A 13,208-nucleotide genomic window follows, 5' to 3' on the forward strand; every position below is an offset into this window, starting at 1 on the left:
TACATGTATCTATATTTATGTTTACATTTTACAAGCCCTATACGACCAAATAATATTGTTACAAAGTTTCATTGACATGATGTTGATGTCTCACTCTTTCATTGCAGTAATTTGTTACTTAAGAAAGAAATCGAATCATCGACATAGTAACCAATTTTTTTTGTAGAATTATAGCATTTTCTTGACTTGATAGAAATTTGACAGTAAAGAAAGAAGCTAGCTCGCTCGCTCACTTTGTTTTTTGTATATAACAAACATCAATTTCTCAATTTATTTTATTGAAGTGATATTATTTTCATCTAATGAAATAAATATTCAGTTATGGAAGTGAATTATTATATTAATAAATGGGAAAAAGGGCCAATATGGAGTATATAACCAAATTATTTTGTAGCCGTACGTAAGTTTGTACGGACATCAACACGTTATTAACTATCAAACAAATCTGTTTTTACAATGCGTTGCTGCGTCCCAGGCTGTAAAAATGACTCCAGACATACCTCCAAGTCGCAGGGGATTACATTTCATGTGTAAGTTTAGGGTTTTTAATATACAAAACGAATTCTAAATCTGAATATATCACAAATCAAATAATCTTGTAGGATTTATTGCTAGTTTTTTTTTACCATTTAGCCTTTTAGGTTTCGCTTTACTATACATCTAAGAGATTAATAGGTATGTGATACTGTATTAAAATTCGTTTTTTACATGTAAAACAGTTAAACAATCTTCACAGTACTTATTGTTTAAATTTGTTGAAAATAAATCAAATATCAGGTCAAATCTATACATTCTAAAGTAAAATATATATTAACCATGAAAGCAATTTACTCAAGCAATTAATTTATTTAGATGTAATATATAAAAAGACAGAATTCATATTACATATTCATATATTTACTGTAATTTTATTATTAATTTTACTTGTGCGACTGACATTTGTATTTGTATTTTTATAATTTTATGGGTCTTTGTTACCTGCAATAAATTGATTTTGTTTTTTAATTATTTATATTCACTTATTTGCCAACTAAGTGTACAATGCTGGTCTTATAATTATTACATAGTTACGTATAACTTTAGTCACCTTCTACATTGGAATTATTCATGTGTCCAGGTTCCCAACTGACATAACGCTCCGCACAGCGTGGCTCCGGGCCCTAAACAAGGAGGATTGGGAGCCAAAAGAACGCAGCACAGTTTGCTCCGAACATTTTTTGAGTGATGACATGTATAAGACTAAGAGTGGTATGAACAAATTGAGGCCAAAGGCTGTCCCTATAGTTGTCCCGGTAAGATACAAAGCTTATTAAAAATATACCCTCTTATCTAGAAAAAAGTTCCAGCCACAAGTTTGTTTTTTGTCTCGTACTAACAATGTTAAATATTGTAAAGTGTGAGAGTGACAAAAAATATTTAATATACTTCAACTTTTTTATGAATAAGGTGGTTAAATTTTACAGAGAGAGAGATGGAAGATCATCGTTAAGTCCCCAGCTGCAAAGCATCTAAGTCTAGGGTCTATATCCTATTGTTAAAAATGTTTGTTTGATTGTAATAATATCTTAATTTTTCAGGAATTCACCGACAGTGATTATGGCGAACCAGTTAGTTTGAAGGTATAAATACATTTCAAATCCTACTAATGTTATAAATGCGAAAGTATATCTGTTTCGCTTTCAAGACTAAACCAATGTACTGATTTTGATGAAATTTGGTATGCATGAAGTTAAATATCCCCTTCAAGCATAGGCTGCTTTTGAAAAGAGGGTAAAAGTATGTATTGAAATCATATTGAAAAGACAAACAAATAATTTAATTTACTATCACAAATATTGGAAATTTACGTAATTAGAAATCTGGCCTGGGTAAACACATTAATCACAAAAAATATAATTATTACCAGAATTAACTATTCTACGCTGACGAAGTCGCGGGTTTATAGCTGAAAGCTGCTCTCTTAATGAAACACAACCATGTATTTCATAAACTATAACATAAAATGTTTTGTAGGTGTGCAGAATATGTCTCGGGACGGATACCAAATTGTTCCCAATAAAGAAATATAAACTGGATTTGGCTTATGAGAATCTCACCGGCTTATCGGTAAGTAAAATGACAAAGTGACAAATAAAAATTAAAAAAAAAAGAAACAAAATTTCCCGCATGCCTAATAATCCTTGCATTGAGCCCTTTAATATGATACCCATATTGTTGTATTTGATAAAAATGTCTTTCACAAATCCAATGGCGTCCACAGCCGCCATGTTTGTTTTTTGAACGTCATCTATCTAAGAACACCCGTTCAGCGGTTATGGAGATATACATACATATATATATATATAAGGTATACAGGGTGACTCTTTATATATTGGCAATATTTTCTCTATATGCTCAGTCAATGATTCTGAACAACTTTTAGTATGGGATAGTAACTCCGAAATCGTTAAAAAAAAAAAAATCTGCTGTTCTATACAAAATATTATACCGAAGTTGTGGAAAATGTATGGATGAGCTGATTTTTCTTAGTGACTTCAAGGTTGCTTCCATACGAAAAGTTGTTCAGTACCATCGACCGAGCATGTAGATAAAATAATACCAATGTATAACAAATCACCCTGTATAGGAACAAATAAACAAACTTTACTTTCACATTTATAATATTAGTTGGGATATTGACGACCTCGGTGGCGCAGTGGTAAAGTTCTTGCCACTGAACCGAGAGGTCTCGGGTTCGATCCCCGGTCGGGTCATGATGGAAAATGATCTTTTTCTGATTGGCCCGGGTCTTGGATGTTTATCTATATATGTATTTGTTATAAAATATAGTATCGTTGAGTTAGTATCCCATAACACAAGTCTCGAACTTACTTTGGGGCTAGCTCAATCTGTGTGATTTGTCGTAATATATTTATTTATTTATATTTCAGTTATGTGGTGAGGACAGCTTACCGCAGAGTCTGTGTGGGGAATGCGCTCAACGGCTGATAAATTGTAACCAGTTCAGAAATAGGAGCTTAAGAGCTAACTTCCTTATGATGGAAATCATCAGAAGACATAATCATGTAAGTAGGGTTACACCAAAAATATCCAGGTAAAAAACTAGTCGAGTTCCGAGTTTTGTGCAAACATGGCGTATAGGTCATGGTCCATTTACCATGCACATCCAGGTGGGAAGACTAAGTATACTGTCCATGTAGTGGACACATTAGGAGCTCAGAGCGTTTCGACCGCTGCGGCCGCGTTGTTATTACAATTTTTCAAATTTCCCCAAAGACATGTTTAGTTTGACTTCTAAATCATTAATCTGTACTGTCTTAATGTCAGTATTATGAATGATTGATTTTTAAAATTTTTATTTACTTTATCTGTATGTATCTATGTATGTATAATATATTTATATACTTTTATATTTTAGGTTACACACTGATCCGTGTTTATAATATTATTATAACATATTATATTCCGTGTCAATTTCAAGCTTGACGTTGGCAAAATCATCGTTTTGGCGAACGATGGAGCCACGAATTAAAAAAAAAATAAAGAAAATTGATGGATTTGCATTTCACTTGTCACTATCGAGTCTATACGAAATGAGTCGCAGCGAACCAATCGCATTGTGGTGTGGTTGTCGTTGCGTCACAATGGCGCACTGTGATTGGTTAGCTGCGTCTCACTGCGAATCGACTCGGTGGTGAGATGTAAATAGAAAAGCCGCACTACGCACTGTTCAACTAACAACAAGATTATAAAAAAAAAAAAAATAGAACTAATTAAATTTTTGCTAATTTCAGCTGACGACACAAAATATAAAAGTGATTAATCGCGAGAACAATCGACTATCATCAAATCTCATCGCAAAAAATTTACGACCCGACCATCATGATCTACACATTGTACACGATCTCACAGATAACAAACCTATAGCAATCGAGGTCGAGATCAAACACGAGATAGACGACATTTCTATTAACGATTCAATCGACAAAATCGATTTCGCCAACACTAATCAAGTCAACGATTTTGTCGATAAAACCGACGAGGTCAACGACAACGATTACGTACAAGACGTCGACTATTCCACAGACGACAGTCTACCATTAAAGAAAAGAAAGAAAGAGAAGAAAGAAAAGGTGAAAAAGCAGAAGAAAGTGATTAAAAAAGTTAAAAAAGTCAAAGATGAACAGCCGAAAATTGACAGGAGACGGAAGCCATTTTTGAACGATGATTTGAATGAGACTTTGTTCACGATTACCGATCTCACGTTTGAGGAGCAAGTGGCAGAGATCCTGAAGAGGCAGGACAGTGCTAATTACAAGAACTCTAGTTTCAAGTGTACAGAGTGTTTTAAAGGATTTTTAGACGAGGACGCTTATAATTCGCATATGACGAGGCATTCTATTGTAAGTCTTTGTTGCTTTTACTAGCTTTTTCCCGCGGCTTCGCCCGCGTAATTTTCTCATGGTAACAGTTATTTTTCCTGGATGAAAGCTTCGCCCGCGTGAATTTATCTGCGAAAGCGGAACATACACGATTTTCATACACACTTTCTACCCCCATTACGGTCATTTGGAGATTGATTAAAAAAAAACTAGTAACCTATGTTTTAAATACATTATTTTACATGCATCCTACTATGAACATGTTAAAATAAAATAAAAAATACGAATTTTCATCAAAATCGATCCAGCGCTTTAGCCGTGAAAGCGGAAGAGATAACTTTCGCATGACCTTTGCATATAAATGTGTTTTTTACTAAACAATTATGTGCGGCGTTTACATAACACAGCTAGTCTATCTAATATTGTAAATGGGAAATTATGTTTGTTTATTACTTGTTCACGCTTTATCTACCGAATCAATCTTCTTTAAATTTTGAAGAAAAGCAAAATTTAAAGCAAAAGTACAGAGAAGGTACAGTCGAACCCCATGTCAAGTCACTCTGCACGGTAAAGATGCCGCGCCAATAGGGGCGAATTTGCAATAATCATCCTATTGACTGACCTTATATTCCGAAAAAAAATTACAGGGTTACTGGTATCAAACGCAAAACCTAAAGACTACTTGGGGTACATCAAAACAAACAACTTTTATTCTACGACTTTTGCTGATTCATAGTTTTTTTTTTCATATATAAAAAAAATCTAATTTTTAACTGTATGTAATAGCCGAGCGACACGAGACAGTACAGTAGCGTTATGTAGCGGAATCGAACATAGAGTTAACGTTTTATAGAAACGACATTTAAACTAAAAAAAAGATTTTTATTTTATTTATTACGTTTAGACAAAAGTCGTAGAACAAAAGATATTATTAACCCTGTATATAAAAATATAGTGTCCTTTAACTAAATAATAATAGTATTAGTGATAAAAATAAAAGTAGCGTCTTTTAAAGAAATAATTTCTCTCGCAATACAGGAGTTCGGTGAATTCCAATGTGACATATGCAAAACTCACTTCAAACAATCGCACGCGCTCCGCAAACACATAACGGCGCACCACACGCAGCGGTTCAGCTGCAACCTGTGTCCGTACGACACCACGCACAGGCAGACGGCCCGCCTGCACGAACGCTGGCACAAGGGCACGAAGTACAAGTGTCCACATTGCCAGGACGAGTTCGTGTGAGTATTTATATGTTCGTTTTTATTTATTCAAACTTTTATTTGTCAAAATGTTAAGGGCGGATTTGTTGTGTACTTAAATTTTTTTTTTTTTAGATTTACGTTTCGATTAAAAAAAAAAAACAAAGCTAATACAAGGATTAGTAATTAGAGGTATACCTATTAACCGATAAAAATCGTAACAAGGAATATTTCGTAAAAAAGAGCATATTCCGACAACAAATTAACATTTACACATGAATACACTACAGATACACAATCCACTACAATACACTGCGAAAATTTATGAAATTTATATTTAAAAAATTATATGCCTTCTGGTATGATAGGGACCAACGCTGTTTGAATGAGTTTCTTTCGGCATTTCTTCTCAGCAGCGGTCGTTCCGAAATGCTAGTAGTTTGTAGCTTTGGTAAATATAATTTAATTTAGAATATGACGTGGAAAAGTGCTTGTGAACGCCTAATTTCTGAATAAATGATTTGATTTTTGATATTTTTTTTTTACACACTTAATGATAAAAGCATTCTCTATCAGTCAACCCTCGGGAAAAACTGAAAGTATTGTAATGTGTGTTTAAAACACTAGATGGCGCTATGTGTATTTTAAATGCGCTATGGATATTTTATTCCTTCTATTGGGATAGATAATTTATCCCATTTTAATACGAGAAAAAGCCTATAAGCAAGCGAAGCAGCGCACCAACAGCTAGTTACATATAAAATAATATTCTTACATATAAAACTAGCTTTTGCACGTGGCTTCGCCTGCGTTTGATTCGTGCGTCCGCAAATACTTTTTATTGTATATATCTCGAGTTTTAAACAATATGATAAAACCTATACAAGATTTTAAGTTAGACCATCCGCTATACAATTGCGAAAACTGTATCAAATTCCATCAAGTAGTTTTTTACGTTTGACGCGAACAAACATAGCCCATACTATTATTATAAAGAGGTAAATGTTTGTGAGTTTATTAGTTTGTATGTTTAAGGCGGGTAATCTCCGAAACTGCTGAACCGATTTAAAAATGTATTTCACCATTAGAAAGGTACATTATCCAAGATTGCAATAGGCATCATTTTATCTCAAAATTCCCACGGGAACGAAACCCCGGGCAACATCTAGTATTATTATAAAGAGGTAAATGTCTGTGAGTTTGTGACTTTGTGAGATTGTATGTTTGAGGCCGTTAATATCCGAAACTAGAGAACCGTTTACAAAAATTCTCTCACAATTACAATGTTACATCATCCAAGATTGCCATAGGCTATATTATATCTCAAAATTCCCACGGGAGCGAAGCACCGGGCAACGTCTAGTGCAATATATTTTTTTGTCACAGCAAATTCACAACATACATGGGCCACATAAGGATCAAGCACCCATCTGATTTCGTGTGCCAGTTGTGCGGTTACTCGTTCGTCAGTGAGAAAGGCATACAGTTGCACAAGAAGCTCAAGCACCGATTGGATGAGGTCCAGGTAATTGTCACTACATTACATAGTATAAAACAAAGCAGCTTCCCTTTGTCTGTCACTATTTATGTTTACGGGTGGTACGCAGAGCGTTTCGACCGCTGCGCACGCGCTGTCATTACAATTTTTTCAAATTTCAACAAAGACAAGAATGAGTTTTACTATATGACTTTACATTAATTACTCTGTGCTATAGTAATGCGAATGTTGAGACGGATGTGCGGGGTAACTAGATTAGATAAAATATGGAATGAGTTTGTAAGAGGAAGTATGAAAATTGCACCAGTTAATGAGAAATTACATAGTTATAGGCTAGGTTGGTGCGGGCATATTTTAAGAGAGAAAATCACGTCACTCAAAGGGCATTGAAGATGGAAGTAAAGGGTTCCAGGAATAGAGGAAGACCTGAGAAGAAATGGTTGGAGTGTGACAAGGATAGTGTGAACAGGAAAGGAGTATCAATGGATATGGCGAATGACAGAACGAAATGGAAGGAACTTACGTACTGTGCCGACCCCACATGAGTGGGATACGGTCAAGATGAAGAATAAGACTGCAGTAATGTCAATTTTATGATTGATTGGTTTTGGAAATGATTCCTTCTTTAAGAAAATTGACGGATTGTAATGACCGCGCGGCCGCAGCGGTATGTGGCTAAACGCTCTGCGAAACCAGCCTTAGATCGTTGAAAGTAAGCACCGGATTTTGATGTGGGCGTCTGACGAACGCCATATTAAGCTATAATTGATATGTTTCCGTAAGTGGTGGCTCCGTTGCGGAGCACACGACATGGTAATTTTTAGTGGATATTGTGATTTCTGTGTTTCATTAAGCCGATCAAAAGGCATAATATTTTAAAGTATTCCTTTTGATTATGTACTGTATTGTGTACTTATATTGTTATATTACTGATAAAAAATTATACATAAATTTATATTTAAAAAATAAATAAATATAAGGACAAATCACACAGATTGAGCTAGTCCCAAAGTAAGTTCGAGATAAACATCCAAGACCCGGGCCAATCAGAAAAATATCAATTTCCATCGTGACCCGACCAGGGATCGAACCCGGGACCTCTCGGTTCAGAGTGAGAGACTTTACCACTGCGCCACCGAGGTCGTCTGCCTTTATGATATAAGTCTGGCAGTACAGCGAGGAAATGCTGCCAGCATTCTGGGCACGTTGCCTCGGTGCGGCGCGTTTGAGGAGGTTTTTTATTTGTAATTTTTGTGTTATTTTAATTTTAATTTGGATGTAATGTATTGTATAATTGTAATTCGAAGTTATATTGTAAACAATGGTCTCAAATGTATCTAAATGAAGTATAGTGGAATGCTTGTTAATGATATTAGTATTGATATGTAACATCAAATATAGCATCAGTACATTATACACAGTTGACACTATATAAATCCACAGATACCGGAAGACGGTCCATTTTGTGAACTATGCAACATCCGCTTCGCCACAGCGGAAGCCTTGCGGAGACACGTCAGCGTGTCAGCGAGGCACAACGCTAGCGACAAGGAGGGCAGGGAGGCCAATAAGCCGAAGAAGGGTAAGAAAATTCCAAACCTAATGTTACAAATGCGAATGTAAGTTTGTTTGTTTTATCACCTCTTCAACCAATATTCTTGAAATTTCGCATAGGTATATGTAATTAAGAGTATGTATGTACATAGGGTACCTTTCGTTCCGGAAAAAAAAACTATTGTTTCCGTGGGAAATTTTCTACGATACTCAGCCGATGGTGCTGAACAACTTTTCGTATTGAAGCAACCTTGAAATCGCGAAAAAAAAAAATCAGCTGATCCATACATTTTCCACATGTTAGATATTTAATCTTGTATGGAACAGCTGATTCTTTTTTTTTTTTTGCGATTTCGGAGCTAGTCCCGTAGTGAAAGCTGTTCAGAATCATGGACTGAGCGTGTAGACAAAATATTGCAAATGTATAAAAAGTCACCTTGTATATGTAAATATGTCATGTTCAGGTCGCAAGACTAGAGACGCGAAGGAGAGGGAGAAGAGTGCGAAAGAGAAGGACGATGACGATGACGACAAACAGTATCCCAATCAGATGCGGAAAGCGGAGGGGCCCATTCCTTGTGAACAGGTAATATTGACGACCTCAGTGACGCAGTGGTAAAGTGCTTGCCTCTGAACCGAGAGGTCGCGGGTTCGATCCCCGGTCGGGTCATGATGGAAAATGATCTTTTTCTGATTGGCCCGGGACTTGGATGTTTATCTATATATGTATTTGTTATAAAATATAGTATCGTTGAGTTAGTATCCCGTAACACAAGTCCCGAACTTACTTTGGGGCTAGCTCAATCTGTGTGATTTGTCCTAATATATTTATTTATATTGTAGTATCAGACAGATCTATCTAGCAGTTAGTTTATCTGTCACATTTCAATATGGTATTTTATCAGCAAGCTGTTTGGTGGTATCAGCAAATTTCGAAGTTGTGGTCCCGCGTTTAGGACGTCTGTGAACCAAAAGGTCCCAAGTTCGAATCCTACTCGTGCCACATGAGTTTGTATTCCAAACTGACTTGTGTATAGTAGTTTTCATAGACCACCACTTGCTTCCGGTGAAGGGAAACATCATGAGTGAATATATTACTCAATTGTGACGTCACGTTTTAGTGTCATTCACTATTGAGCCTTTAGACGAATCCCAAAAATGTGTGATTATTTTTTGTCATGTCTTTGAAATCATTGTCATTATTACAGTAATTTTTTCACTGGTGTTTCTAATAATATAAGCGCCTTCGAATATTCATCGAAATAAAAAAATTACATCTTTTGCTTTTGTTTTAAATATTAAATATTTAAATTTATATTCCTGTTCCAGTGTGGACTCCAACTAGAAGACTCCCGCGCATACCACGGCCACTTCCGGCGGATGCACCCGGACAAGAACAGGACAAACTACCCCAGCATGAAGTGTCCGTGCATGTGCGAGCTATGCGGCAGAATGTTCCAGGTTTGATGATAAATAAATATATTTGACGACTGATAAATTCGTTTGACGACTGATAAATTCGTTTGACGACTGATAAATTGGTTTTGATGACAGATAAATGGATTTGACGACAGATAAATAGATTTGACGACAGATAAATAGATTTGACGACAGATAAATAGATTTCACGACAGATAAATAGATTTCACGACAGATAAATAGATTTCACGACAGATAAATCCGTTTGACGGTTGATAAGTTGGTTTTGACGATAGATAATATATTTAACGATCAATAAATAAAGATAAGGAGTAACTAAGCCCCACTTTACCACTACCTACCGCCATCTAGTGGCAGATAGCCGTATACATACTGGTGAACTATACTGACGTTTCCTCACGATGTTCTCCTTCACCGGAAGCAAGTTGCGGTCGATCATTAGGCTTGCCAACTCAAAAAAAGGCATTTCCGTGGTTTCTCAGCCCTCCGGTACTTTAGTATATTACGCGGGACACAACCAACACATACAAAACGTTAGCAAAAAACCTATGTATTTTTAAATCGTATACCTAATAGAAAAAAAAAATCAATACGAATGTGTTAATTTAATGTACAGCTTGAACGAACGAACACTTCAGTGTTCGTTCGTTCCTCAGTGTTCGTTCGTTCCTCGCTTGCTTCGCTCCTCGAGCGAAATACGTAATGCGTAGGTGATTATTAATATGACTAATTAATTAATAAAAAAAAAAATTAAATCACTGATTACCGGGCGTCCCGCAAGGGGTCATGGCGGGACGGCCCCAAAATTGACCCAGAAGCGGGACATCCCGAAAAATCCTGGACGGTGACAACCCTATCGATTATCGACCACTATGAGTCAGATTGGTATACAGACTCATGTGGCGCGAGTAGTAGATTCGAACCTGGGACCATTCGATCCAGTCAAGTTGAAAACCATTTTATTTTTCAGAGCTACGCCCTCCTAAAGGACCACGCGTGGGTCCACACAGGCGAAAGGCCATTCAAATGTGATTCGTGCGACAAGTCGTTCCGTATGAAGCAGCGGCTGGTGGCGCACAAACGCGTGCACAGCGAACACAAGCACACGTACGGCTGCCAGCTGTGCGGGAAACAGTTCTCCACGCACAGCAACCGGCAGAGGCACATGTTTGTGAGTGGGCCGCTTTATTATTGCTGAAAGAAAAAAACACGGAAAAAATATTATAGATAAAAAATTTCAGCTCAACCGGTTGAAGATATCTGCTTCCAAATTGAGTAGCAAGATTCCACCCTAACAAACATACATACGTACAAACATACATACATACATAGAGTTGTTTTATACTAGCTGTTGGCTGTAGATTCGCTTGCGGCGTCCTATGTTTGACTTTGGGTATTTAACTATATATATTCCGAATAATAGTTCTCCACGCACAGCAACCGGCAGCGGCACATGTTTGTGAGTGGGCCGCTTTATTATTGCTGAAAGAAAAAAAAACACGGTTATATATACGGTTACTTCATCTTGAATAGCGAGCATGAAGTCTTCAGTCTCCGGGAACTGTTCACCTTTCCTGAGCCATTCGTTCGACATGTTTTTGTCGACGTGCGGCTGGCTCAAGTTTATTTGTTTGCTTGTAAGTTAAAAAATGTTGTTCAGACTTAATAAAAAAGTATTTTTTATTTATTTCTATCCTATTAATATTATAAATGCGAAAGTTTGTGAGGATGTGTGTATGTATATATATATATATATATATATATATATATATATATATATATATATATATATATGTATATTTGTTAATCTTTCACGCAAAATCTACTCGATGGATTGTTATGAAATTTGGTACACGGATATAATATAGCCTGGTTTAACACATAGGTTACTTTTTATCCCGAAATTCACACGGAAGCGAAGCCCCGGGACGCAACTAGTTTTTTTTATATTTCATTGTTACAGATCCACACAGGTTTAAAGCCGTTTAAGTGTGAGATGTGTGGAAAAGGATTCAAACACGCAAGTGAGAAGCGGGCGCACATAACTTACGTACATCTGAAGAAGCCCTGGCCTAAGCGGAGCCGGGGGAAACGACGTGTCGACGGACGACCCGTGAGTTTGTTTTGTATATAAATAGCATTTGCCCGCGGCTTGGTCCGCTAGAGGATTTCTCACTTGGCCTTCGCAGTTTTAATGTATGCAAAAATTTTCTGGATGATATTTTCGTATTGTGAAACATTAATTTGTTTGCCAACCAAGTGATTGTCCGTGTATTTTTTTATCACATATATTTTATCCTACTAACATTATAATTCTATCACTTTTCACGCTCTATCTAGTCAACCAATCTATTTGAAATTTTGCATACATGTAGTATGACCTACGGAGAGGGACATAGGGTACCTTTCATTCCGGAAAAAAACTGTTCCCGTGGAAAAATTAATAATCTATATTTTTGTCGACAGGTGCCGCTGCCGCCGCAACAATCAGCGCCACCTGGTGACGATATGGAGATGGCCACTCTTTGGCCAATGTGTGACCCGAAACTTGGCGAGATGAACGTTATCGAGGACAAACCTATGTATTATAACCTCAAAATTTAGTTTTCATTAGCTTTTAGCCGTGTCAGATGCCTCGAGACGATCATCAATTAAAGAATCGTTCAACTTCAGCGATATTTTATAAGAAAATTTTTAACATCAGTCGGTTTTTGCCCAGTAGTGTTCGCATCAGTATTATATACTAGCTGCGCCCCGAGGCTTCGCTCCGGTGGGAATTTCGGGATAAAAGTACCCTGTGTTATTCCAGGTTATATTCTACCCGAGTATCAAATTTCACAACAGTAGGTTTTGCGTGAAAAGAGTAACAAACATACATACATACATCGTCACAAACTTTCGCAATTATAATTTTAGTGGGATTTAGTGCGGGTAGATGGCGCCACTGTACTAGAAGTTTGCCTTTAATCATGTTAATATTAAATGTAAATTATTGTATTTCTGTAGCGCGAAGTAGTATAACGATAACAGTGAATATCGGTTCATATAGTTCCTAGATATATTTACAAATGTAAATGGCCAACACTCAACGGCCCACATTAATAACAATGCAGCTGGATTATTATACGA

The 13,208-nt window shown here is 36.5% G+C and overlaps 1 protein-coding gene across 1 annotated transcript; it reads left to right on the plus strand.

The window, feature by feature from the left end:
* Positions 1-179: 179 nt before the first annotated feature.
* LOC128682269 (zinc finger protein 607-like) lies at positions 180-12,862 on the plus strand. The gene is made up of 14 exons (XM_053766894.2): positions 180-530; positions 1,118-1,292; positions 1,578-1,619; positions 2,014-2,106; positions 2,931-3,065; positions 3,795-4,403; positions 5,421-5,626; positions 6,974-7,112; positions 8,529-8,667; positions 9,104-9,225; positions 9,969-10,100; positions 11,050-11,250; positions 12,043-12,192; positions 12,546-12,862. The coding sequence occupies exons 1-14, from the start codon at positions 457-459 to the stop codon at positions 12,681-12,683; spliced, it is 2,355 nt and encodes a 784-aa protein (XP_053622869.1). The 5' UTR covers positions 180-456; the 3' UTR covers positions 12,684-12,862.
* The last annotated feature ends 346 nt before the right edge of the window (positions 12,863-13,208 follow it).

This window comes from Plodia interpunctella, chromosome 29 (genome assembly GCF_027563975.2).
Source record: "Plodia interpunctella isolate USDA-ARS_2022_Savannah chromosome 29, ilPloInte3.2, whole genome shotgun sequence".
Taxonomy (NCBI): Eukaryota; Metazoa; Arthropoda; class Insecta; order Lepidoptera; family Pyralidae; genus Plodia; species Plodia interpunctella.